The sequence below is a fragment of the Protopterus annectens genome, chromosome 3.part1 (genome assembly GCF_019279795.1).
Source record: "Protopterus annectens isolate FY-2018-M chromosome 3.part1, PAN1.0, whole genome shotgun sequence".
Classification (NCBI taxonomy): domain Eukaryota; kingdom Metazoa; phylum Chordata; order Ceratodontiformes; family Protopteridae; genus Protopterus; species Protopterus annectens.
The window spans coordinates 1,357,721,838-1,357,748,805 of NC_056732.1; the positions used below are offsets into that span (position 1 = coordinate 1,357,721,838).

The 26,968-nt window shown below is 36.6% G+C and overlaps 1 protein-coding gene across 1 annotated transcript in view; it reads right to left on the minus strand.

Annotated features, from left to right (window-relative positions):
- The window catches only part of LOC122797773 (microtubule-actin cross-linking factor 1-like), an 899,011-nt gene extending 874,774 nt beyond the window's left edge, over window positions 1-24,237 (minus strand). The window contains exons 1-2 of the mRNA XM_044066295.1: window positions 24,193-24,237; window positions 23,216-23,287 (exon numbers count right to left, since the gene is read on the minus strand). Coding sequence (XP_043922230.1) covers window positions 23,216-23,287; window positions 24,193-24,237 — 117 coding nt within the window. The remainder of the gene's footprint in view (window positions 1-23,215; window positions 23,288-24,192) is intronic.
- Between the last annotated feature and the right edge of the window lie 2,731 nt (window positions 24,238-26,968).

Genomic DNA, 26,968 nt, shown 5'->3' on the forward strand with positions numbered 1-26,968 from the left:
AAGCACCTCACTGTCAACAACCTCCCCTCACAGTGCAAACACAGCTTTCATTCAAATCATACCACCACATCTGCCCTTCTTCATTTCACCAACGTAATCAATTATCATAGAAATGCAAGTCACCTAGTCCATATTCCTGGACTTATCCAAACCATTTGACAAAGACTAGCTTCTTAAACTGCTAACTCAGTTCTCCTCTCTAGGTCACTCTCAAACTACGCTATCCTGGTTCAGTACATTAGCAGCAGACAACTGTAAAATGACAATATATCTTCTCAACTTTCATTTCAGTTCCTGCAGGTGTTACAGAAAGCTGAATTTCTTGGCCCCTTCTATTTAATTTATTAATAATTAATACAAAAGCTAACAAGTAAGCCTTACCATTAGGTATTACATTGGTGACTCCTTTGCAGTGATAGGGAGAGATATGTTTATAGTGAAATCATGTCTTAGTAGCTTTACATATATAGAAGCAGTCAAGTTCAGCATTTCCTTTTACTCATATCATTGATCGGAGCCACTGTAATCTGTTCTGAACAGGAATTTGTTAAGTTAGAATGTTCATTAAATGAAATCTGCCTAAAAAGCACTATGAAGGCAATAAAGGTTTTAGCCAGAATGTGAAACCCTTGATTAGAAAGTTGTATACCATTCCTGGCAAAGCAGTAAGGCTTGTTAGACCTCTCATCCCAAGCTGATTAGAAAAATACCGTCCAGACAGATAATTGTTAAAGCCAGCTATCTTTTCCTTGAGTCTCATCATCATTCTGGAGGAGGATAGTTGTCTCATAAATGTTTTACCTGCCTTGGACACACAAACAGCAAGATCCATGATAACCTTCTGCATGTTCCTCTGAGAAATTTAGGTCATTCACCAGCACAAGATACTGTGACATCATACTCATATTTGCCAAGATGGCAGGATGGTAAGATCTGCAAGCCCTTGTTACAGGTCCTGGCTCTGGAAAAAACAGCTAATTATTCTCCTGTTCTTATCCAGCTTTTTTCTACATTTGTTAATTAGGTATGCCCACTGGACATAATTGTCCTCTTTCACTGATGAGCTTGCAGCACTGGCTGGTGCTCAAATTCACACAGTAGTCAAACTAATGTTGAAGGAATCAAACTCTGTACCCTCAGCTATAGGAAGCAATTGATTAACAACTCAAAGCCTTAATCTTCTATGCTCAATACCCAACAAAATCAGTTGGTATGAGTGGTTTCTGAGTTCCTAACAACAGAAACTGAATACTAAAATATTTTTATGGGTGAGTGCAAACTTTATGGACTTTAATGGCTTGGGATCAGTACCCTTGTAACTTAGTCTTTTGTCTGGGATGCTTTGGTAATGGAGAAATCTATATGTTCTCATAGCCTGGAAAAGAGAGCCTAGGAACATCAAATAGAAAGATTGCAAGTTTCCTGTCGTTAAAGTTTTACTAGACTGATGTTCTATAGTAAAGCACAAAATAATAAAAACTGCTCTTACGGTGTAGGAATTCCTTAATAAAATATCCAACAGTATACACATAAAGGTAAAAAGGAATACCAAGGCACGGTCTAGTCTTCACAAACGGCAGGCAGTCAAAAAAAATTCAAACAGACCTTTAATAAATCCAAAGGTTAATGCTTTCACAATGTGTCTCATTGCTTCTTCAGACAATAACAGAAATGAAACAGCATTTTTAAACATCAAGCAACCAATCAGAACACATAAAGCCAAGAATTAATCAATTAACTAATCAATATAGCCCTCTTAACTTCAAGAATGGTTTAAGTGAAACCCTGTCATTTAACCCACTCCCTCTGTCAGCATGCATCCTTATAATCCATCTGGCTTCAACAGATTTTGTATGTGTTGTAATATCACCCATCCATTCACTCTCTGATAGTACTTCTACTGCCATAAATTTAAATGTATGGCTACTATCTCTTTCACTAACATGTTACCATGTTGCCAGTGCATTATTTGTAGAAGATATGTGTATATGGTATAAATGCTCTCTAATTTGTGCTCTGAATTCCCTATTTGTTTTACCTAGGTAAAATACTCTGCATTCCTGGCATACTGCCAGGTAAACCACATGCTTGGTGCTACAATCAGCTAAAGCTTGGAACTTATATATATATATATATATATATATATATATATATATATATATATATATATATGTGTATATATATATATATATATATATATATATATATATATATATATATATATATCCTGTATCAGGATGGACATACGAAGGAGCTGTAATTACAGTGATTACATTGTTACGTGCCTGGGCAATAATTTACTCTATTTGTATTATTACATATCTCCTTGGATAACATAACATTCTCCTTATATTCTTTTTATTCTTGAATATGAACTTCGGAGTATCACCTACCAAACTCCTAATCATGGGTTCAACCACTAACACGTCCCGATACATGAAAAATGAATAAAATAGCAGAGAACCACCAGACCGAGTTGCACTTTTATTAAAACAATAAATCAATTGTAAAATCCAAATGCATGCTTCAACTTGAATTTAAGATGCTATCAACTTGAATTTCAACTTGGTGCATTGAATGTTATGTGATGAAGAGCTTGGACCTGAAAGCGCTTATCTATTTGTGCATTTAGATTTTACAATTCTTTTATTGTTTTAATAAAACTGCAACTCGCTCTTGTGGTTTTCTGCTATTTTATTCATTTTTCATTTGTTGGACATTGTTGACAGTGGATCTTTGGTGGAAGGTCTTAATTATATATACTTGTAACACTTCCCAATACCTCTTAACAATTTCTGTTATTCCCTTGCAGTTACTGCTAAAGTGAAGTAACATCCTGAGGGCATGTTCAGTCAGCACTAATATATTATCTCTTCCAGAGAAGTATGGTTTTGCTTGACCCCCTCTCATGTTCCTGACCTTAACTCTGATGACACATCATCTTTGTAACCCCTCTCTCTAAACATATTACCTAATTTCAACAATTTTTGGTCAAAGTCTTTGTCATCTGCATGGAGTCAGGATATCATGACCTGGCTTTCTACCACATTATGAAAAACATGGTCTCTGTGCATGCTCTATGTAGGTATGTATTCCTAGAACATGATTTCCTATAAACACCTACACTGACGTTCCCATTCCAGTCTCTAGTAATGTTTATGTCAAGAAAGTTTATCATGTTATAAGATTTACAAATAGTAAACTAGAAAAAAAGGAAGACAATTATTCACATATAAAAAGAACTCATGTAACTCATCTTCACTCCCATTACATGTTAAAAATAAATCATCGACAAAATGTTGATAAAATAATAAATTTAACTTAAATCTATCATACTTAATAATAGCCTCATCCTCCCACCAAGCCATAACAATGTAGGCGTAACTATTGGCACTAGATGTACCCATAGCCACACCATCATTTTGCAAGTAATAACAACCATCAAATAGAAAGACATTATTCTCTAAAACAATCTCCATAAATAAACATACTAAATCAATAAATATCTTGTCATATTTACTAAAGCATAGTAAATAGTTTTTCAATGCTTCCAGTCCATAATGGTTAGGAATTTTAGTAAATAATGACTGTAAATCTAAAGTAACAAACATATATACTTGATGTACAGGCTGGGTATCAAAAATACATAAAGATCTTGTTGAAACTGCTTAGAGCCTCTCAATATATAAATGTTCTTATCTACCAATGGCCTCAAGTGCTTCTCAATATAGATAGAAAAGGTCTCTGTAATCCAATTCCTCCCAGCCATTGTGGGTCTAAAGGGAGGATTAAAAGGTGCCTTGTATATTTTGGGAAGTCTTTGAATGATAGGAATAAGTGGGTCTGGTACATGTAAAAGTTAAACAAATCAACATTAATATATTGATGCAGTAAACAGTCATTCAAGGTAGCCAAAATTTGCTTCTCCATTACTAAAATATCATCACATCTTATTCTCGTATAAGTGTCAGGGTCATTTAACATCTCTTTCATAGCTGAAAAATAGAACAGTTGATCCATGACCACTGTCAACCCCCCCCCAAAAAACCATAACATTGAGTTTCAAAATCATGAGATGAAAACATCAGAAATACACTAGGATGAATCCTAAGAAAGCCGAAACCTTAAAAGAACAAAAGTAGTAATGTGCATGTCCAGAAGGCACTGGAATGGAAATTGCAGTAAAATCAGAAAGTCATCTTCTTCAGTGCAAGATAACATGTAAGAGAGGAATTTTTAATGTTTACTGATTGTGAATACAGATCACAATACAGTGAGGATCGGGAAATTAACCCTTTTTCCCACTGTAGCGTGATCTCGGAGTTGGTATGTATAATTCCAACCCCTCCACCAACTCCTCCTACATTGTTTAAAATCTCTGTCTCTCAACGATGTAGCCTTAAACTGGTTTACTTCCTATCTTCATGATCGGAAACAAGCTGTTTTATGGAACAACAATCTTTCCGAACTTCTCCCCACCAATTTAGGAGTACCTCAGGGCTCTATCTTAGGTCCTCTTTTATTTTCCATTTTTATTAACGACCTGAACCTTGCTACCCCACAAACTCATTGCATTCAGTACGCCGATGACACCACCATCATTTGCTCCGCCACAACCCAAGCTGACCTCCACTCACTTACTCAAAAGACCTTTAACACTATTGAACAATGGTTCTCCAATCACTGCCTTCTCTTAAACCCTAAGAAAACTAAACTTCTCATCTTTCCACCCACACACCTCTCTCCCCCTATTAATTTCACACTCACTTCTAACAATGGCACCCTTATCTCTCCAGACCAAACAACCAAACTCTTAGGAGTTACTGTTGATAACCAACTGAAATTTGATGTACACATAAACTCTATCATAAAAGCAACTAATAAAAAACTAGGTTCTCTCTATAGAATCAAACCTTTCTTAACACCTGAAGCAAGAACTACCATAGCCAGAACATATCTTCTCTCTACTATATGCAGCCCCATTTACACTAATCTTTCTAAACATAACATCAATAGGCTTACAACAACCTACAGCAACATTGCTAAATTTGCCACTGCATCTCCATATAAAACACATCACTGCCTAAACCTCCATAAACTAGGATGGCTTGAGTTACCTCACCTAATTAAATACTACCAACTTACAATCGCCCATAAAGCCCTCCACCACCCAGATAACATACCAATGCTCTCTACTCTGATAAAACCCTATAATAACCTAAAAACCCTATGCTCCTCCAATAAATTACTGATTCAAACTTCTCTAGCAAAAATACAGCAGGTGACTCTATATTTTCCAACTCAGTTGGTAAAGACTGGAATCAACTTCCTCCTGACCTCATAGCCCAAACTTCTATTACACTATTTAAAACTCAACTAAAACATTTTCTAACCAATCACTGGCTCTGCTCATGTAACTTCCCTAGCTGAGCACATATCGTCTCCTGCATCCTCTGCACTGTCATCCAACGCTACTTCTCCATTGCTTATCTTTTCTACCTAAGAAATCAACTCCATTAACTCCAAACTACTACTTTCTAATTAACTTTGTTTTATCCTTCAAAATACTTAATTACTAATGTCTTTATTGCATAACCTTTTTCCAAAGAAATTTTAATACTTTTGTATTCTCTTACTGAAAAACTTGCCAAATGCCTGTTTGTAGATGTGTTTTAATCTCCCAATGTATTTTAAATGCCTGTTTTAGTTGTCTCTCAACTGCCTATGTAATTTGAATGTACTTTTATTACTTTGTATTAGATAGTGGAGCTTTTCTCCTCGGGCCTCCTCTGAAAATGGACATGTATCCAGCAGGACTAGCCCAGTTACAAATGTAAAATAAAATAAATAAATAAAATAAATAATTTGCGGCAGATGTGGGGGATGCAGGGGGGCTTGCCCCCCTGCATAAATGTTGGAAAGTTATTTATTTTGTTTTATGTATGTTTATTAATGTAGACGTTTGTTTTTGTGTTTGCGCTATGTCCATGGAAATCTTCCAGTGCTTTCCAGACATGCGCATTGCTACTTTCGTTCTTTCAAAGTTTCATCTTTCTTAGGATTCATAGTAGTGTATTTCCGATGTTTTCATCTCATGATTTTGAAACTCGATGTTAAGGTTTTTCGAAATATGAAAATATATATATATATATATATATAGATGTATGGCAGAAGCTCGAGTTTTCAGACACTCGAAATTGATATTGTCGAGACAATATTATCGAGTTTCTGAAAACTTGGACTGCAGAAAACAACAAAAAATTTTCTCCATTTTTGCAGGGGGCAAATTCCCCGATCCTCACTGTACTCTGATCTCCATTCAAAAGCTTTGAGTTTTCAAAAAATCGATAATATGATCTCGACCTTATCAATTTCAAGTTTTTGAAAACTCCAGCTTCTGATAACAACCACTATATACATGTATATAGGTCTGCTCAATTTATCAAGTAGCCCATACATCATCTTACAAAATGTCGACCTCAAAAAGTTGACCAAATAAACTTCAACACATTACCACACATGTGCTGAGAAATCTCAATTCATGCATTTTCAAAAAGAAAAAAACATAACATTGTTTTTTGCAAACCCCCCTGCACCCCTCCACACCCCCAGCTAATTATATACACTAACTGTAAGATCACACAATCCTCAAAGAAATGGAATATTCCCCTACCCAGGTGTCGATCTTACACACTTGTCATATATTTGCCAAATGCGATCGATTAAACAGATGTCAACACACTTGCATTTAGATCAAATTCAGGGAACCCGCATATATGTGTGCATATACACACACACACACACACACACACACACACACACACACACACACACACACACACACACACACACACACACACACACACACATATATATATATAGCACACATACATGCACTCACATAGATCTGTTTATCTATATATCTGTCTATATATCTATCTATATCTGCATACAGATTCTGTTTGCAACTGCCACCATGACAATGGTCAGGTAACTTATCACTTCATATCTTAGATAAAGGAATGCATTTAAGAAACTTTTCTCAGCCACATAATGTGTCATTTTATATGTGTATATTTAATATGCACATTAGAGTATATGTTTATCTGTATGTATTAAACTAACTTACCATTAATTTCTCTACAACTTGTCTAAAATGTCTTTAAATATTAAATAATTGTCATATACCTTGTATCGATTCTTAAACAATGTTTTTATATTGTATCTTATTTGCTATGATAATTTAAATTGCAGATGTTTTTGTTTTATTTTTGAATATTGTAAAATTATTGCTCTTAAAATGTTTTGTAATAATTTGGAGCTTTTCTCCCCAGGCATCCAATGAAAATGGGCTTCTACCCAGTCGGACTTTCCTGGTAAACAAATTTCAATCAATCAATCAATCAAGCAATCAAATAAATGCATTATTGCACTATGTTTTCTGCATATCATGGCTTGTATTTTTTGCATTTTTTCTGTTTTTTTCTTCTCTCAGTGCATGCTGACTGGACCTTCTTAATCTTATCCCATCTGTATTGAGTCTTATTAATGTGTACTGCATTTTACCATTTACTTATTCTATATGTGTAATTGTTGATTAGTAAGATCCTAATATATTTTATGCACTTTGAGATCAGCTCATGGCTAAAAAGTCGTCTCTGTGTTTGTTTGTTTGTTCTTCATTGATGGGCAAAGCCCATTTACAAGACACGTCCAGGAAGTACACATGATCACATGTAAATTGCATACTAGATGTGTACATCCCTTGAGTATTCCAAAAGAAAAAAGAAAATGAATTAGACTGTTATAACGTATGGTGCTAATGATCATAAACAGAAGTTAATAGTCATACAGTTGTGGAAAAAAGTCTATCCTGTATGTCATGGAATGTTGCTCTTCATATTAAAATATTACATAGTTTGAGCAACTACAATGATAGAAAAAGCTGCTGAGCTAAATTAATCAAAGTAGCATGTTAAACATAATTATCTCTATGCAAATGCTAACAAAAGACAGTTACTGGTCACCAGTAGTTTCAAACCATAAAACCAGAGTGATACAATACAGTAACTATTAAAAGAACTTCAGAAAAGTGCATCACAATGATGCATCTCAGTAGAGAACAGGTTATAGAATGGTGAAAAATTTGCACTTAACGTAGACTAGATTCTGAGCAAACTCAGCATAAACATATTTTCCATATGGATACAGTCAAGTGTAAAGAGAAAACTGTGGTGGTATTAAATACACTGGAGCAATATTAGTGATAAATCTTTGTTTTTTCAAATATAATTTTTATTGGTTCTTCCAAAGTTTATAAACGTTAACTCATAAAAAAAAGAAAATAAATCATTGTTATACAGAATAAGTAATAACACTGTGAGTGATTATACATAGTGTAATTTCAGCAAACCCAAAAACAAAAACAAAACTAAAATAAACCTACTAATTATGGTAAAACATCTATCTGAGAGATATAATATAATACAGAAACTCCCCTATATAATCTGGAGCAGATACAGGATAGAATATAGTCCTCTTTAGTTAACAAAAGAATAAAGAGAGGAAAGGGGAAATGTGTATGTCTTACCAATATGTAAATCAAGAGGAAAAAAGGGGGGATTATTACTAGACTAACACTATATACACTATATACAACATGAATGCCATTGTCAATGGAGAGAGATGTCTCAGACTTGTATATTAAGGACTAGTATATTCCATATTCATCAGGTAAAGGATTGAAAAGTTGGAGCATACAGGTCTTCACAAAAATACATACAGTAGTGCATATTTATGATAATTTGTTTGAATTAAGACAAAGAGACTGTACCAACAGTTCTGGATATAGTCTTTTTTCTTTTTACTGTTAGCGCCAAGTTTGTGAGCTGATATATACTTAATTGCCATTATTTTGAAATTCTCCCAAGAACTGCTGAAGAATTTAACCAGTTTTTAGCAATGAAGAACTTGATAAGAGCACACAGGGTAATTAGGATGTGTTTATGGACATCATTTAGACCCTTAGGAGTTATATTTAGGATTGTTGTTTGCCAGGAAAATGTAGTCTTTTCATACCCCATTTCCTCCAACTAGATTCTGGGGGAGCACCATAATTTGTATATATTTTTGCAACTCCAAAAGATGTGAAGTATGTCTGCATATTGTAAGGAACAAAAAGGACAGGTTAGGTTTTTGTTGTAACCAAACTTTGATAAGACTGCTGGAGTGTAATATGAGTTGTTATTAATCGTAAGCTGGGTATAGATCACATTTTTAAATGGGGTTAAATTTAGAGTGTTACATATTGCTTCATACTTGGACTTTGTAGGGATTTCACCATGTATGTCATCCCAGTATTTTGAGTACAGAAGCGACTGTTGGTATTTGATATTGATTAAAAGCTTATATGCATGAGAGAGCATTTTGTTTCTAAGAGAAAGGGTTTTAAAAATTGAACATGTCAGGGTTACATTTTGTTCCTTTGTTTTAATGTTAACAATTTTTTGTTTTATTGAGGAGTGCAATTGTCTTAACATAGGGTCATATCTATTTGGAGCCCCAAAGTGTTCTTTGACTGCAGTGAAATTCATTAGCTGATAAAATTGCCAGACCGTGGCATTTTTAATAATGGGAAAACTGGATAGGTCTAACATTTTGTTATTGGTTTTAATATTAGGGTGTAAATGAATAGGTTGAAGTGTCCTGGAGATTAAGAGAATGCAGCAGTGCATGAAAAATGTTTATTTTGTTTTTTAAGGCAGGTAGAATTTTGAACTTGTTAGCATTTTCAGGCGTTAAATACAGGATAGAATGAGGGCTTATATTTGTGCCAGATTTTAACCCAGTTTGGGGTCCATGTGGCTTCAGATGGCTCATAGCTCACTATTTAGATTATAAACCCAGCCACTGGGGATGCACAAGCCAGTGCATTTCTTTGTGCTGGTCCCAAGCCCGGATAAATGGGGAGGGTTGCGTCAGAAAGGACATCCAGAGTAAAAATTCTGCCACAACATTTATGGCGCAGAAATTTCATATTTCCATACCGGATCGGTCGAGGCCCAGGTTAACAACGACCACCACCAGTACTGTTAGCCAACAGGGTGCTGGCGGAAATTGGGCTACTGTTGGCCGAAGGAGAAGAGGAGGATGAAAGCATGCCCGAAGGCAGGAAGAGAGGAGGAAGGTTAGGAGTGTAGCAGTGAGGGTAGGAACTTTGAATGTTGGCAATATGACTGCTATAGGAAGAGAGCTAGCTGATATGATGGAGAGAAGGAAGGTTGACATATTGTGCGTGCAAGAGACCAGATGGAAGGGAAGTAAGGCCAGGTGTTTAGGAAATGGGTTCAAATTGTTTTATCATGGTGTGGATGGCAGGAGAAATGGGGTAGGGGTTATACTAAAGGAACAATATGCCAAGAGTGTTTTAGACGTGAAGAGAGTGTCTGACAGAGTGATGTTTATGAAGCTCAAAATTGATGATGTAATGATGAATGTTGTTAGTGCATATGCTCCACAAGTTGGGTGTGCAATGGATGAGAAATAGAAATTTTGGAGTGAGTTGGATGAAGTTGTGGTACCCAAGGGTGAGAGACTAGTGATTGGAACAGACTTTAATGGGCATGTTGGTGAAGTGAACAGAGGGGATGAGGAAGTGATGGGTAGGTATGGTGTTAAGAAGAGGAATGCAGAAGGTCAGATAATTGTGGATTTTGCGAAAAGGATGGACATGGCTGTGGTGAATACATATTTTAAGAAGAGGGAGGAGCATAGGGTGACATGCAAGAGTGGAAGAAGATGCACACAGGTGGATTATATCCTATGTAGGAGGGCCAGTCTGAAGGAGATTGGAGACTGTAAAGTGGTCGCAGGGGAAAGTGTAGTTAAGCAGCATAGAATGGTGATCTGTAGGATGACGCTAGTGATCGAGAAGAGGAGGAGGAGTGTGAAAGCAGTGTCAAGGATTAAAGGGTGGAAGTTAAAAAAGAGTGATTGTGAAGTGGAGTTTAGGGAAGAGTTAAGACAGGCACTGGGAGGCAGTGGAGAGTTACCGAATAGCTGGGTAACTACAGCAGAACTAGTAAGGGAGACTGCTAGAAAGGTGCTTGGTGTGACATCTGGACAGAGGAAGGAGGACAAGGAGACCTGGTGGTGGAATGAGGAAGTACAGGAGAGTATACAGAGGAAGAGGCTTGTCAAAGAGATGAAGAAAGTAGACATGAGTATAAGGAGATGAGGCGCATGGCAAAGAGAGAGGTGGCGAAAGCCAAGGATAAGGCGTATGGAGAGTTGTATGAGAGACTGGACACTAAAGAGGGAGAAAAGGACCTGTACCGATTGGCTAGACAGAGGGACAGAGCTGAGAAAGATGTGCAGCAGGTAAGGGTGATAAAGGATAGTGAGGGAAAGGTACTCACAAGAGAGGAGAGTGTGTTGAGTAGATGGAAAGAGTATTTTGAGAGGCTGATGAATGAAGAGAATGAGAGAGAGAGAAGGCTGGATGATGTGGGGATAGTGAATCAGGAAGTGAAAGAGATTAGCAAGGAGGAAGTAAGGCCAGCTATGAAGAGGATGAAGAATGGAAAGGCTGTTGGCCCAGATGACATACCAATGGAAGCATGGAGGTGCTTAGGAGAAATGGCAGTGGAATTTTTAACTAGATTGTTTAATGAAATTTTGGAAAGTCAGAGGATGCCTGAGGAGTGGAGAAAAAGTGTTTTGGTACTATCTTTAAGAATAAAGGTGATGTGCAGAGCTGCAGTAACTGCAGAGGGATAAAATTGATCAGTCACAGCTTGAAGTTATGGGAAAGAGTAGTAGAAGCTAGGTTAAGAAGGGAGGTGATGATTAGTGATTAGCAGTATGGTTTCATGCCAGGAAAGAGCACTACAGATGCAATGTTTGCTCTGAGAGTGTTATTGGAGAAATACAGAGAAGGTCAGAAGGAGTTGCATTGTGTCTTTGTAGACTTGGAGAAAGCATATGACAGTGTGCCTAGAGAAGAGTTGTGGTATTGTATAAGGAAGTCGGGAGTGGCAGAGAAGTATGTAAGAGTGGTACAGGATATGTACGAGGGTAGTGTGACATTGGTGAGGACTGCAGTGGGAGTGACAGATCCATTTAAGGTGGAGGTGGGATTACATCAAGGATCAGCTCTGAGTCCTTTCTTATTTGCAGTGGTGATGGACAGGTTGACAGATGAGATCAGACAGGAGGCCCCGTGGACTATGATGTTTATAAATGACATTGTGATCTGTAGTGAGAGTAGGAATCAGGTTGAGGAGACTCTGGAGAGGTGGATATATGCTCTAGAGAACAGAGGAATGAAGGTCAGCAGGGCTAAGACAGAATATATGTGTGTAAATGAGACGGAGGGTAGAGGGATGGTGAGGATGCAGGGAGTAGAGTTGGTAAAGGTGGATGAGTTTAAGTACTTGGGATCAACAGTTCAGAGTAATGGTGAATGTGGAAGAGAGGTGAAGAAGAGAGTACAGGCAGGGTGGAATGGGTGGAGAAGAGTGTCAGGAGTGATTTGTGGCAGACGGGTACCAGTAAGAGTGAAAGGGAAGGTCTACAAGAGGGTAGTGAGACCAGCTATGTTATATGGGTTGGAGACAGTGGCAGTGACAAAAAGGTAGGAGTCAGAGCTGGATGTGGCAAAGTTAAAGATGTTAAGATTTGCACTCGGTGTGACTAGGATGGATAGGATTAGGAATCAGTATATTAGAGGGTCAGCTCATGTTGGACAGTTTGGAGACAAAGCAAGAGACGAGATCGCATTGGTTTGGACATGTGCTGAGGAGGGATGATGGGTATATTGGGAAAAAGATGCTAAGGATGGAGCTGTCAGGTAAGGAAAAGAGGAAGGCATAAGATAAGGTTTATGGACGTGGTGAGAGAGGACATGCAGGTGGTTGATGTGACAGAGCAAGATGCGGAGGATAAGAAGAAATGGAAAGAGATGATCCGCTGTGGCGACCCCTAACGGGAAAAGCAGAAAAATGATGATGATTTATTATGTTATAGTAAAGATTAAAGTCAGGAAGACTCAATCCACCTTTTTCCTTTGGAAGTATTAATTATTTGTAAGAGATTTGGGTTGATTTAGGAAACCAAAGGAATTTTGAGATGGTGGTTTCAATTTTATTGAAAATGTTTTTGGGTATATTAAAGCTAATAGAGTTCAGATGGAATAATAACCTAGGTAAATGTTCATTTTAGCAATGGCAGTTTTTGGCAACAGGGATAGGTTGATGTTTCTCCATCTGGGTAGGTCATTGTTTATTTGATCCCAGACCTTAAATAAATTTGCCTTCATTAAATCTTGATGCGTGTGCATAAAGGTTATTCCCAAATATTTGATTGTGTATTTGACTGGAATGTCAGACAGGGGAAAATAAGATTCTAGGTGATTACGAGGATTCAAAGGAAATATGGAAGATTTTGAAGAATTTAGCTTGTAATTAGCTGCTGAGGAAAAGACGCTTATTGATTTATGAATTTTGTGTAAATCACTATTCGGGAGCTCAAAATAAATATTTAAATCATCTGTAAAGGCTGAGTATTTTAACTCTAAGTTAAAAACTCGGGGTATATGATGATATGTTTTCTGGCTGATCAAAAGTAGGAGAGGTTCAAGATAAATACTAAATAGATATGGTGAAACAGGGCAGCCCTGTCTAGTGCCATTTCTGATTTTGATAGGTTGGGACATTATTTTATTAATATATAGGGAGGTAGCTGCATTCTTATATAGCATTTTTATAATATTAATAATATATCCAGGAAAGTTGAAATAATGCATGGTTAAATATAGAAAGTTTAAGCCCAAATTGTCAAAGGCTTTAGTGGTGTCTAGCATGAGTGCGTATCTTGGTTGGTTATCATTTTTTAGAAATAACATTGTTGTGTCCAAGGTGAAGGTATTGTCACAAATTGTAGTTGTTTCATGAAGCCAATTTGTTCTGGGGAAATAACTGAAGCCAGGACTTTCTGAATTCTATTTGCTAGGATGGACGCCAGAATTTTAATATCTATGTTGATAAGGGCAATGGGTCTATAACTAAGAGGGTTGTGTTTGTCTGAATTAGGTTTCAAGATGAGGATTGTTTTAGAGTTGTTCATATATTTGTCCGTAATTCCATTAAGGATGATGTAATTATACAGGTTTAGCAGAATCTTGAGTAGTCGGTCATTAAAAGTTTGGTAAAATTCACCTGTAAATCCATCAGGACCTGGCGCCTTGTTAGGTTTGAGAATTTTTATAGCTAACTCTATTTCATTTAGTGAGATAGGATTAGCTAAAGAGTTATGTTGTGTGCTACTTAGTTTGGGAAGGGATAACATATCTAGGAGTTCTTTATAAATGTCCTTATGAGTTTGATTTTTAGAGTTATATATCTCACAAAAAATATCCGTGAAGGAATTAATAATATCAGAGTTACTGTATAGGGTATTCCCTTTGTAATGTAATTCTGATATATAACTTGGGCTGTCTTTTATGTTTATTAGCTTGGCTAGTGTTCTGGAGGGGGTTTGTGCCCATTCAGAATATCTATGCAGGAGTTTTAGTTCGGCTAGAGATTGGTTTTGTCGATGGAAGGAGTATATTTGCTTTTGAGTCTCATGAAGTTTACTCTCTAAGTCTATAGAATATTTATTTTGGAGTTGTAGATCAAGCTTCTTCTATTCATTAATGAGGTCAGAGATATATTTTTGACCCTTATTTTTATAGAAGGATACCTTTTGAATAAGTATCCCTCTAATAACGGCAGCAGCCTATTGAACATCAAAGGGGATGGAACACTTAGATGATTCAAGTTCGAAATGTTCAAGATATTGATTAATTTCACTTATAACATCACCTTTTTTAAGGATGTTAGTATTTAACATCCATGTGGAAAAGCTGCCACTACCTTTATGCTGTTGTGTTGGGTTGATACTCAGAGATATATTAGCGTGATCCGAGATAGATCTTGCTTCAATGGCAAAATTATTAATTTTATTTGAAAAAACATCTGAAATTAGGAAAAAGTCGATTCTAGAACAGACTTTGTGAGATGCTGAGAAGTATGTGTACTTATTGGCTGCTCTATCAGGCTTGAATATTTGGAATGGGTGAATTAAATTGAAGTTATCAGGTCTTGAATAGATGCAGTTAATCAGGGAGGTTGTTTCATATTTTTATTTGAGCTATCACTCAGGGGGTCAACGAGTACATTCCAGTCACTTCCTATAATAAAGAAATGATTGGTATATTGTAGTAATAAATTGTGGATTTCATAGATGAATAAATCCTAGTTTGTACATTGGCTATATATGTTTAGGAGGATCACCTTCATTTCGTCAACAGTTCATTTCACTGACACTCAACTCAGCAGGCCCAGTTCACTGAAACTTAATTTCACTGACACTCATTTCGTAGAAAATGATATATGGCCTATTCCCCACTGTACAGTGACCCTGGAGTTAGAATATATAGTAAGGGGGGTGTGGGGGGTGAAGCCCCCCACATACTGGGGTTCTATAATGTTTTTTTGGTAATAGTTATTCATTGCACTTGTAAGAATGCATCTGTATACTGTAAAATGTTTATGATACATGGGGGGCTGTGCCCCCCCCCTTAGTATATATTCTAACTCCAGGGTTGCTCTACAGTGGGGAATAGGCCATATATCATTTTTGATGAAATGAGTGTCAGTGAAATAAAGTGTCAGTGAAATGAAGTTTCAGTGAATTGAGCCTGCTGACTTGGTTGTCAGTGAAATGAACTGTCGACAAAATGAAGGTGACCCGTTTAGGAACATAATAGGGCAGTTTAATTGGGGGTAAGAACAGGAAAATAGACACCACCGGCCATTGGGGTTTGATTTAGTGGTTAGGATTTCCCCAGGGAAGGTTTTCTTAATTAGGATGGCAGTGCCTTTTGATGAAAGGCTATTTCCAGCTGATATTATTTGTTTAACCCAGTTTCTTTTCCTGTAATTGTCCCATTGGTCATTTGTCAGGTGTGTCTCTTGCAAAAAATAAATGTTAGATTTGTTTTGATAAATTAGGTGCATTACCAATTTTTTTCTTTTTACTTTCATGAAGACCATTTATGTTCCAAGAATTTACCTTAATCATTGTGTTTTAGGATTTAAGTGTGGAATAGTAATATTTGGATGATTTAGAGAGAATGAGTTGTTGAGATTTGACATGCTACTACTTCTAGTTACATTTAATGGTCTATTAAGTGAAGCTGTTAATATGAGCAACATGGCATCCATCAAACCTACCACAATCCTAGTGCCTAACCACAAATCTCCCTGAAATTAACTTATACAGTATATAAAGGAACGTATATTAACTGTACCAAGACTATAATGCTTGTGAAAAATAACATAAATTAGCAGGGAGACAAAAATAAAACTCTCAATATTCCAAGCGTCAGCATGCATCGGACAACCTACCCTCTAGCCGCTCCCCCATACAGTAGTCAGTTACTAAACATAGACTTAAAACAGAGGATTAAAGCAGACTTTATATAGTGTGGGATATTAGTGTGTTAGTTCCTTGTTTAGCACTAAAACCCGGCCTAGGTGTGACAGGCTACTGTACTTGTTCTTCCTTTAAGGAACAGAAATAAGGAGCAAGGAATGATTACTTTAGTCATCTGAGTATGGATCTTTACGCTTCTGACTATACCCCTTAAGACACCACATATCTAGTCTAAGACAAATAACCTTCACCAACATAAACCATATATAGACTTCTTTCTACCAACAAAATGAGTGTTAGAGATGAGTGGGGAGGGTAACAGTGGTTGTAATTGTATTATGTGACATCTGAGGGGAAAACATCATTCAAAGACAAGTAAATAACATTTGCATCATTATATACCATAACAGCTAATAGAAAGGAAGAGCAACATGCTTAATAATTAGAACATTTGAGAAAAAACATTTTTATATATATATCACCTAAATCTTCATACATTAAAGAAAATGCACCCCTGAAAATGATAATTTCAGTAACTAATGAGACAAGCATGAGTGTAAGTATGTGTGTGCATAAAAAGGTCAAGTGTGTCAGTATGCATCAGTATATAATCCTCCATTGCTTGTCTTAAGTATTAAACAAAATAGGTATAACCTTCCATTTTATATGCTTTGGACCATATTATTTGTTTTTATAACAGTCAGGTAATTCCTTAATCATAGCATTACTTATATAAGCAAAGAAATAAAAGTGCAAAATGGAAGGAAGGTAATTAACGCAGTCAGCCCTGTCAGAGTGGTAAGTAGCTGCAGTACAATAGAGTTGAAAGTACTTTTATATATATATATATATATATATATATATATATATATATATATATATATATATATATATATATATTTGCTCTCCTGTGGCTATACTTATGTCTCTAAAGCATTCAATAAACCACAGAGCAGTGCAAAAGTGAGGGGGGGTTACTGAAAGATTTGTTGTGTGCTTGTGTGAAAGAGCTTTATGAAACAATTGTAATGAAGGGAATATAAACAAAATACTTTATAGACCTCAGAACAACTCAAATTAAGAGTCATATTGTGTCCAGTGACTTCCAAAATAGCTATTTTGGATCTGATAGCTTGATTCCAATTGAACCAGCCACTAGTCATTCCCAGTAATGCAATTCTTCATTCTCAATGACCTCCCGACTTTGTGATGTCATCTGATGATGTTCCCATTGAATTATGGGTAACAGAACATTGCAATGGAGCTAAAAGCCCACAAAAAGGCTTGTAATGCAAAGGCAAGGCCCCAGGAAAGCCCTAGGTGTCTCACCCTACCAGGAATAAGCAGGCCCTGCACTCAAACGGCGTCAGAAATGGGAAAAAAACATCCAGGAAGACCAGGAAGCCCAGAAAATGACCAAAGCACACCAAACAAGTAAAAAATAATTAGAACTGTTTTCTTTTGTTATATTTTATGATTACTGTTGTCCATATTATCAATTCTTACTGGAAAGTTTTATTTTAACAAACTTTTAGTTCCATGTAAGTTAGATCATATTCTGGAACACAGTGCTTACAGAATTTTAAAGATATCAAGGCAAGGAGCTTAGATACCTGTTAATTTGCTTTCCTTTGGCTGATGTACTATTCAGGAAGTTCCAAAAACAACCGGTAAGCACTTTCCTTCACAAAGAACTTCTTCAGACCTTTTAATAATGAAAGCGCTTACCAGTTGTTTTTTGTTTTAATAAATATTGAGTGTGAAGGCTCGCATAAATGCTTTTTCTTGCTTCCTCAACTGTTTGAATAAAATATTTCTGATCATTGTGGTAAAAGGAAAGAGTAGCTGGATACCTCATTTGGAATCTAATTTTCTTTTTAATTAGATAAGCACAGAAAGGAGCTAATGTTTGCCTTTGAAGCTTGATGGGTTGTGGCAGATCCTGAGAGACTATAATGTTATGTCCTCCCCATGAAATAGTTCCTTTCGTTTTTGCAGCCATAAGAAATGTATTTGTATGAGCAGCGTTTAGTAACCTGGCATATATTTGTCTAGGAATCACTTCATCTTGTGTTCTGCGTAATGCGCTGTGAACCCTCTCAATTACGTCATTAGTGAATGTTTTGTTCTCAGTTAATGTTTCAAAGATTTCGGTTAGTATAGCTGGTAACTGAGCTTGGTCAAAGTTTTCTGGGATGCCACATATTATAATATTATTTATTCTACTACAAGCTCCTAAGTCTATAATATTTTGTTGCAAATCACAGATAGTTTTGTCATTTGAACTTACTTTTGCTTGTAGATCTTTTATTTTCTTCATATTTCCTTCAGTTTTACTTTCAGTGAGGCTTAGTCGTGTGATTATTTAATCTATATTGGATCCAAATGAGTTAAGTTTGTCTGAGAAGCTTTTTACATCATCTTGAAGAGGCTGCAAGGCTGATTTGATGTCATCCAGTGTAAGTGCAGAATCCTCTTTAGTTTTGGAGGTTCCTTTATTCGGTTTCTGTAATGGTTTATTTGTTTTTTGTCTCTTGGTTATTATTTCCTTTTCAGGGGAAACTATAGAAGACAGTCTGGTCTTAGATGTTAAAGTTTCTATAGATTCTTGCTGAGTAGTCATCTTCGCTCAAATACCCTTTTAAAATTAAAAGTAACCAGTGCTGAATGATTAGAACACCTTTTCTTTTACACTTTTTATTTCAGGATTGAATTCTTAGAGAGAGGCCTGTCACCATGTGGCTGCAACCATACAGTCAGAGTCCACAGTGGTAAGCTCCAGACAAAAACAGGTAAAAAATACAGTACAATCCCAAAAATGCTGTTAAATCCTTTTTCTTTGCTTGCCTGTTAATCAGTATTTTCACTTTGATGTGAAGGTAAGTGCCAGATGCAGGTTATATTAAGCGGATAAAAGTAGCTGTTGTGGGAGCAGCAGAAAGTGTGTGCCGAGTGCTTGGTGGCCATCTTGGAATAAATATTAGTGATAAATCTTATCTTTAATAATCATATGTATGGGCTGCAGTAACATATAGTTAACTGTCTTGCTACATTAATACAGATTGGAATGTGATAGGTTATATTTACACTAGCTATGCCTACTGTACATTATTTGCATGCTGAAACCTGTGACATACCAGCTCCAAAACATTACTTATCAACAACAAAAAGTGAACCGTTTCCTAAAACATTACTCCAAAATTGTCCTATATCCATGTTAAATTCATTAAGCCCACAATGTCTGCTGACACCAAGTCTCCAGGATTGTAGTAGTTGCAGTAAACCTAATTTAGTGCTGCAGTGGTTTTATTCATGTCTATCAACTGCTGATGTACTTTGGCTACAATCAGTACTTAGCTAACAGTTTTTGATGCCTTGTACTTTTTTGAGCTCAGTGTTATTTTATCTCTGTTCATCTATGATCTTTGCCTGGGTCATGGCTGAAAAGGGTCCTTGGACAAGCCCACCTCCTTCGTTAAGAAATGGCAAATGTATCAATAAATGTGATACTATTCAAATAAATGAGTAGAAATGTACAGGATAAAAATGTGAAAAAGAGGAATTTATACTACTTGACACAATCATTCTTTATATATTTGTAGCTTCCCTGCAAAGAATTTCACAACATCATTTCTGAACCGGTCTTATCATGTAGAAAATGTCTACTGTGTTAATTTCATTGTTAAAATTATTCTGTTGTTTTATCACCTAAACCTGAGTCAAGGAAACCTAGGATCAAGGAAGAGCTGTGTTTTACATGGATATGGATCTTATTCCACTGTGCAGGGATCCTTTGAGACATACATCTGTCTCTCCAGCATGTTCTGTTTATGTCACAAGCAAAATTCAGATCCCTGGAGCCAGTGTTTCTGGTGTTGTGGTTTTGTGCATGTGCAACAGATCCATCAGAGCTGGGTCTGAGGGAGCCCTGTAAGCCAGGCAAAGATCCCCTCTCAGCAGCCTGTAGGAGATGAATATAGAAACAGAGCCATTAGGCAATCAATGTAGGACAGGGTATTCGTGTCTTGAATTCTCCTGGTGAGAAGCCTTTGTGGGCATTCCAGCTGTTGCAAGTGTCTGGTTAGATGCATACGAAAGGGGCACTGCATTCAATGATAGGTCTGATAAAGGCTGAGTAGAGTGGTACCATAACTTCCTTGCACCTGGATGCCAAGCCCTTATCTATATGCTGGGTGACATACAATGAACGTCCTATTATCTTAGCTACATGATGGTCAAAGGCCAGATTTCTGTTTCAATAAACAGACAGATAGATAGATAGATAGATAGATAGATAGATAGATAGATAGATTGACATACAGATAGACAGATAGATAGACATACAGATAGACAGAGACAGACAGACAGATAGATAGACTGGCAGACAGACAGACAGACAGAGAGACAGATAATTAAGTAAGCAAATACATAGATAGATTGACATACAGATAGACAGACATACAGATAGACAGAGACAGATAGATAGATAGACTGGCAGACAGACAGACAGAGAGACAGATAATTAAGTGAGCAAATACATTATCTTAAGATTGTAGCACATAGAGCAGCTAATTTACTGAAAAAATGAATGGTCAGTAACAGTATATACATATAATGTGCCAGACAAATACAATAGCATTTAAACTTTGCACAAGTTATTTTATTGTGAATAAAAAACATTATTCTGTAGAAACCCAACAAGAAAAGCAGACCTGATCTTCTCTGATTCACTACAGTAATTTAGTTTAATCAGTCTTTCTAGTACCTGAGCCTCATGGTATTCAAAGGAGAATAATACAGCCTTCTTATAGCCTTGATTAATTACTCTTAACAGTTAGGTGAAGTCATTAAGAAACTCTTATTACCATTTTACAAAAATACTCCCAAAAAGAGAGATATGCAAATAATAAAGAAAAAAAGAATAAAAATCGAATGGAGTTCTTTGACAGGGTAATTAGGCTATTCAATTAAAAATAAACTGTTTACGTTTCACCTAGACTTTATCAGGGTACAGCCTTTTTAATTTTATTGGCTCTTGCCTTGTAGTCACTGTCTGCTATTTTCTGGCTTTCCCTTCTGGTCTTATCTGCTATGCCTCTACTCTTCTTAAACTTTGCATGCATTTTCCTTACATAACAGTCTGTCTTGTCTTTCCTCTATTATTTCTCTTCTGCTGAACTACATTATTATTATTTTCTTCTTAGCTTTCCTATTGTCTTCTTAGTTGTACTTCTATTTTTGTCTCTGACCTACATCTATTATTACTTCTGCTGTGCTGTTGTATGAGCAACTTACCTTAGGAGTCATTTATTTATTAATTGTTTGTTCTCTAAGTTAGTCCTATTGGGATTAAGCTCATTTTCAGAGGCATTTTCATAATATTCATAAACACATTCATAAAGAAAAGTATTATCCTAACTAATACCGCCCTACAAATCCTTAGTTACCTCCCTACTAACTTGCCTCCCCATATAGACGGCCATGATACTCAGGAGGACCAAAATTATTTGGAGTGCATGGCTAGGCTTGTAAGGGCCATAGTGGTCATTAGCCTCATAACAACCTGTGAACCTATGAACCTATAAGGCACTCTTTTTAAGAATAATGGAGAAAGTCTATGGCTTGCCCACCAACCATTGGAGTATCTGGAGCCTATCAGTGACACAGACTTATTGATTCCATACGAACCAGTCATGTGTCTGCTTAATTGTTTAGGGCAGTTGTATAAATTACACTGCTAAATGTTTTAATGCATCATGACAAAGTCTGCCCTACTGCTTTCTTTTGTACACTTCTTAACATGCTTTATATCTCCAAGCCCAAAACTAAGATTATTACTAACTTTATAAAATTGTGTGAAGAAGAAACTGAAGGCAAGCAGTTTGTGACTCATCTGTAGTAATGACCTTTATGCCTTCATATAAATGTAACTATGTCAGAAGTGCCGAGCATTTTACATTGGGAAGACCAAACATAGATTAAGGGACAGGATGTATTAACACCAATATGAAATTAACAAAATCAAAACCACTAATGCACTATATTGACACATCTTAGAACACCAAGGGTAATATTTTAGGTTTTCTGTCATTGAAAAAGTGGCACGAAATATAAGGGGTGAAGCTTGGACACTTTTTGTGGAGAAACATAGACTATATTGGATTTTACAATTTAATGCAGTGAGATGGCCTGGATTCAGTGACATGGCATCCACTGGATGTCTTTTTAAAATAAAAGCCCAACTTAGATGACCAATAAAACATCCTTTTAAAAATGGGGGCATTACCATATGATTCACTGAATTTATTTGCAGGACTCTTTTAGGAGTGTTCATTTTGCATTGTTTTTAATTATTTTATTAATGGAATCATGTGACTGATTTTGCTATATTTATACTGGCTGTGTTTGATTCAATTTAGATCTGATGAAGTCTCTGGTGTACTACCTAGGAGATGAAAGTGCTTGTCTTGTATGTTTGGAATAAACTATATGCCACTACTGAGGTCTATGTCCTGGTTTTTGTTCTTGCAGTTTGCGAATATCTTTTTTTGTATGTATGTCATGTGAACCTCTTGTATGCAAATGAATCCCAAGTGTATTATGGATCTTGACATGATGAATGTGTGTATTAATCAACCAGCAATTAATAGATACAGTATGGGTAACTTTAATGTGAGGCATGCCTTGGTATGCATAAGCATATCAGATACGCATGGTATGCATAATCTGTTCTTACCTTCTTGTTGAGTGTACCCCATTTGTCAAAACTGTAATCCTGATCTAGGTTGTGCTGTCGCTTGTTCTGGAGCTAAATGAGAAATGAAAGATTTGTTGTTATAAGTATTACTTTATAAAGATTAGAAAATTAAATTGAATTTTGCATTTGATAAAAGAGACATACTTTATTCTAGAACTGAGATACTGACTTTGCAAAAATTATTTTACTAGTTGTTGTTTGACAATGCACACTGTGAGTGAAATAAGGGCTCCATATTAAAATGTTGGCACTCAAAATACTGATTGCCAACAAACGAAAAAAAAAAAAAAAGACCAAAACCAACGGAGAAGAGCAATTCTTGATAAGCCCCCCCTTGCACCCCATACCTCAAAATGTATATATACCAACTCCAAGATTGCCATACCTTGGAGAAAAGGGAATATTCTGAGAATTAGCATCTCAGACTTAGTATATGTAAGTCCAATCTTTCATCCATTCAGTGTCTGTATTTTGGGACTCACTCTACTGGGTCCCAGCACTTCAAATGGTTACCAAAATGACCCTCAACGCATAATAATAATGTCTATGCCTGGCTAGTTATACATCATTTTTGCTTGCTATTATTTGTGGTAATCCAATTAAAGTACAGTCTTGGATACTATAAACAATAATGAAGAACCTATAATCCGTGCTTCCAGTTATATTAAACATCTTAAAATTAAACAAGCATTATGCAAGCAGATTCTCCACCTTTGTAAACTACTTTGTATTTTTGCTAGTTTAGTTGAAGGTATTAGTCATTAAATGCCAGCATAACTATGCTATTTTATGCCACATTCTGCAAATAAATATAAATAGAGTATCAAGTAAGCCTAATGATTTCTTGCAAGTATGACATAGTGCTATGTTATTCCCATTAATAGTCTGAAACATGGAAGAGCCTCATCTAGTTATGAATGAGAGGCTGCAGCACTATGCTTTGCTGACAAAATTACCTTAATCAGGTCTTCATATCTCCTGGCTGACCCCAAGAGTGGCATGGTATGTCCTCAATTCTTGCTAACATCTTGGTTGGTGTTTAATATTCCACATTAAATGTCTCCTCTAGTTTTTGCCTAACAATATGCAGACTACATCCATGTCCTTCTAAAGTGGTAATGGCCAGTTTTGATGTACTGGGTCAAGTCATGTTTCAGATTTTGGTTACATCATTGAGATATGGAATTTTTCCTTCAGTTTTTAAAGAGGCACTGTCAGTTGCATCCCTGATGAAAGCAGTTTTAGATCTGAATGATTTAAACAAATATCTCACAGTCTCCAACTTCCCGTTTTGATGGAAGGTTATTGAGACAGGTGTCTATAATCGACTAGATACTTATCTAAGGTTAGCGTACTTACAGATCCCTTCCAGTCAACATTTTATACATGCCACAATACTGAAACAGCTCCTGTAAGAGCTGTTAATGATCTCCTTATGGTAAGGGACCAGCTGCACTATACTGCTGGTACTCACGGAGTTCTCTCTGCAGCATTTTACACAGTGGACCATGGTATTGTAATAGAATGGCTGGTGATTTATTGCAGTAGTTATAATACAATTCTTGACTGGTTTGATTCATACCTGTCTAACTATAAAGAATCAGTGTTTTTGGGACTCAGTTCTTTATCACTAACCAGACACAAAGAGTTAGTTCAGGACTAAATTCTTCATCAGTTTACAATCTTGATTGTGGAATATCTCAAGGTTTCTATTTTGGGTACTTTGCTGTTTATGGTGTATATGCCGCCTCTAAGATCTCTATTAAAGGAAAGGGGATGAGAGTACCATAGTTACACTGGTGATATCCAGGTATAATTCTCTTTCACAGTACAAGAGATGGCCTATATCTATTCCCTGGTTAATGATCTTGAAACCATATATTCATTGCTTAGTAAAAATCAAACACAACAAAGACTGAGGCCTTGCAGTTCATGAGTCTCTGAGAGATTCCTCTGTCGTTGTCCTACCAAATTGTATTAGGTATTGTAGTGAGAGACTTGATTTTGCTAACAAGGAGAAAAATCTCAGTATAATTCTTGACTTTGCTCTGACATTTTGGGACCAGGTGTCAGCTGTTGTGAAGTCATCGTGTTTCCATCCTAGATTCATATCCAGGATTAAGCACCTAATTCCTCAAACAAATCTCTAATATCAATTACCAACTTATCTACCTTTAATAGTATTTCAAACCACTCTCTATCAAATCCCACTATACTCTCATCAAATAATTTTTCCCTCAAACCTGTACCCACTAGCTACATCAAATCCCTACTCTCTAAACTTAAACCTTGTTCAGCTTCTACTGACAACATTCCTTCCCTTTTCCTTCAGTTAGCTGCTGACTCTCTTGCTCTCCTTGTATCTATCTTAATCTACTGCTCCATTTCAGAGTCCAAAGTCCCTTCCATATGGAAACAACTCTTCACTCTACCAATACAGAAAGGATATAACTCCTCAGACATCACTAATTGTAGACCAATTGCCATCCTCTCTCCTCTCTCTAAAGTTTTAGAAAAATGCATACATAAACAAGTTATGCACCACCTACTTTCCGAAAATCTGCTCACACCTACTCAACATGGCTTTATACCAGACCATAGTCCTACTACATCCCTACTATCATTCTTTAATACCATATCCCTTGCCAGAGATAACAACAAACTTGTCTCCTGCCTATTCTTAGATCTCTCTAAAGCTGTTGATACCGTCTCTCACCCTCTCCTTATGCACAAACTAACCAACCTTAACTTCAACCTGCTACTGTTGCATGGTTTTCCAGCAACCTCACTGACAGAATTCAAGCAGTGAAGTGGCAATCTGCATTCGCCCCTCCTCTCCCAGTTAAAGTGGGTGTCCCTCAGAGATCCATCCTTGGTCCACTACTTATCAGCATCTTCACTATTCTTCTTTATTATTCCTGTTCTACTTCTCAGTCATCACCGGTCCAATATGCTGATGACTCTACGGTCATCACTATCGCTGACTCTCCCTCTGAACTCATCTCTACAGCACAGACTTCCTTTAACTCAGTAGAAAATTGGCTCTCTGATAACCAACTTATCCTTAACCCAAAGAAATTAAGCTACTGCTTTTTTTCCTAAAACTACAACCACATTAAATCCACTTTCACAATCCTGTCCCTCAATAACACACACATTGAGGTGGAAACCAGCACTAAACTCATTGGTGTCATCACTGATGACCAACTTAAACCTGACCTACACATTAACAACTGTATCAAGAAAACTCATCAGAAACTAAGGCTCCTCTACCGTAACAAAAAGTTTCTCACCAGTGAAGCTAAAGTAACTCTCTCTTATGCCTACCTCCTACTCAGTATATTATATGGCTCTCAAATTCTTACTTGCCTCAACTCCACACTCCTTGCCAAACTTGAATCTACCTACAAAAATATAGCCAAATTTGCAGCCCATCAAATTTACAAGTCACGTCACTGTCTCAAACTCAAACTGCTTAACAGGCTAGAACTACCTCACCAGCTTCGTCTCCCTCAACTCCAGAACATCCACTCCATCTTTTATCAGCCTTCTTACTGTCTACCCTATCATCTGTCATCTCCCACTATTCACCTGCTAGATCCCTCCGGAGCTCTAACCTAGATCTGCTACAAATCCACAAACCTAAAACTAAGAAAGGATGTATTCTCTGTAGCCATAATCCTTCCAAGGCCTGGAACAAACTCCCACTAGAGATCAGGTCACTCAAGCAAC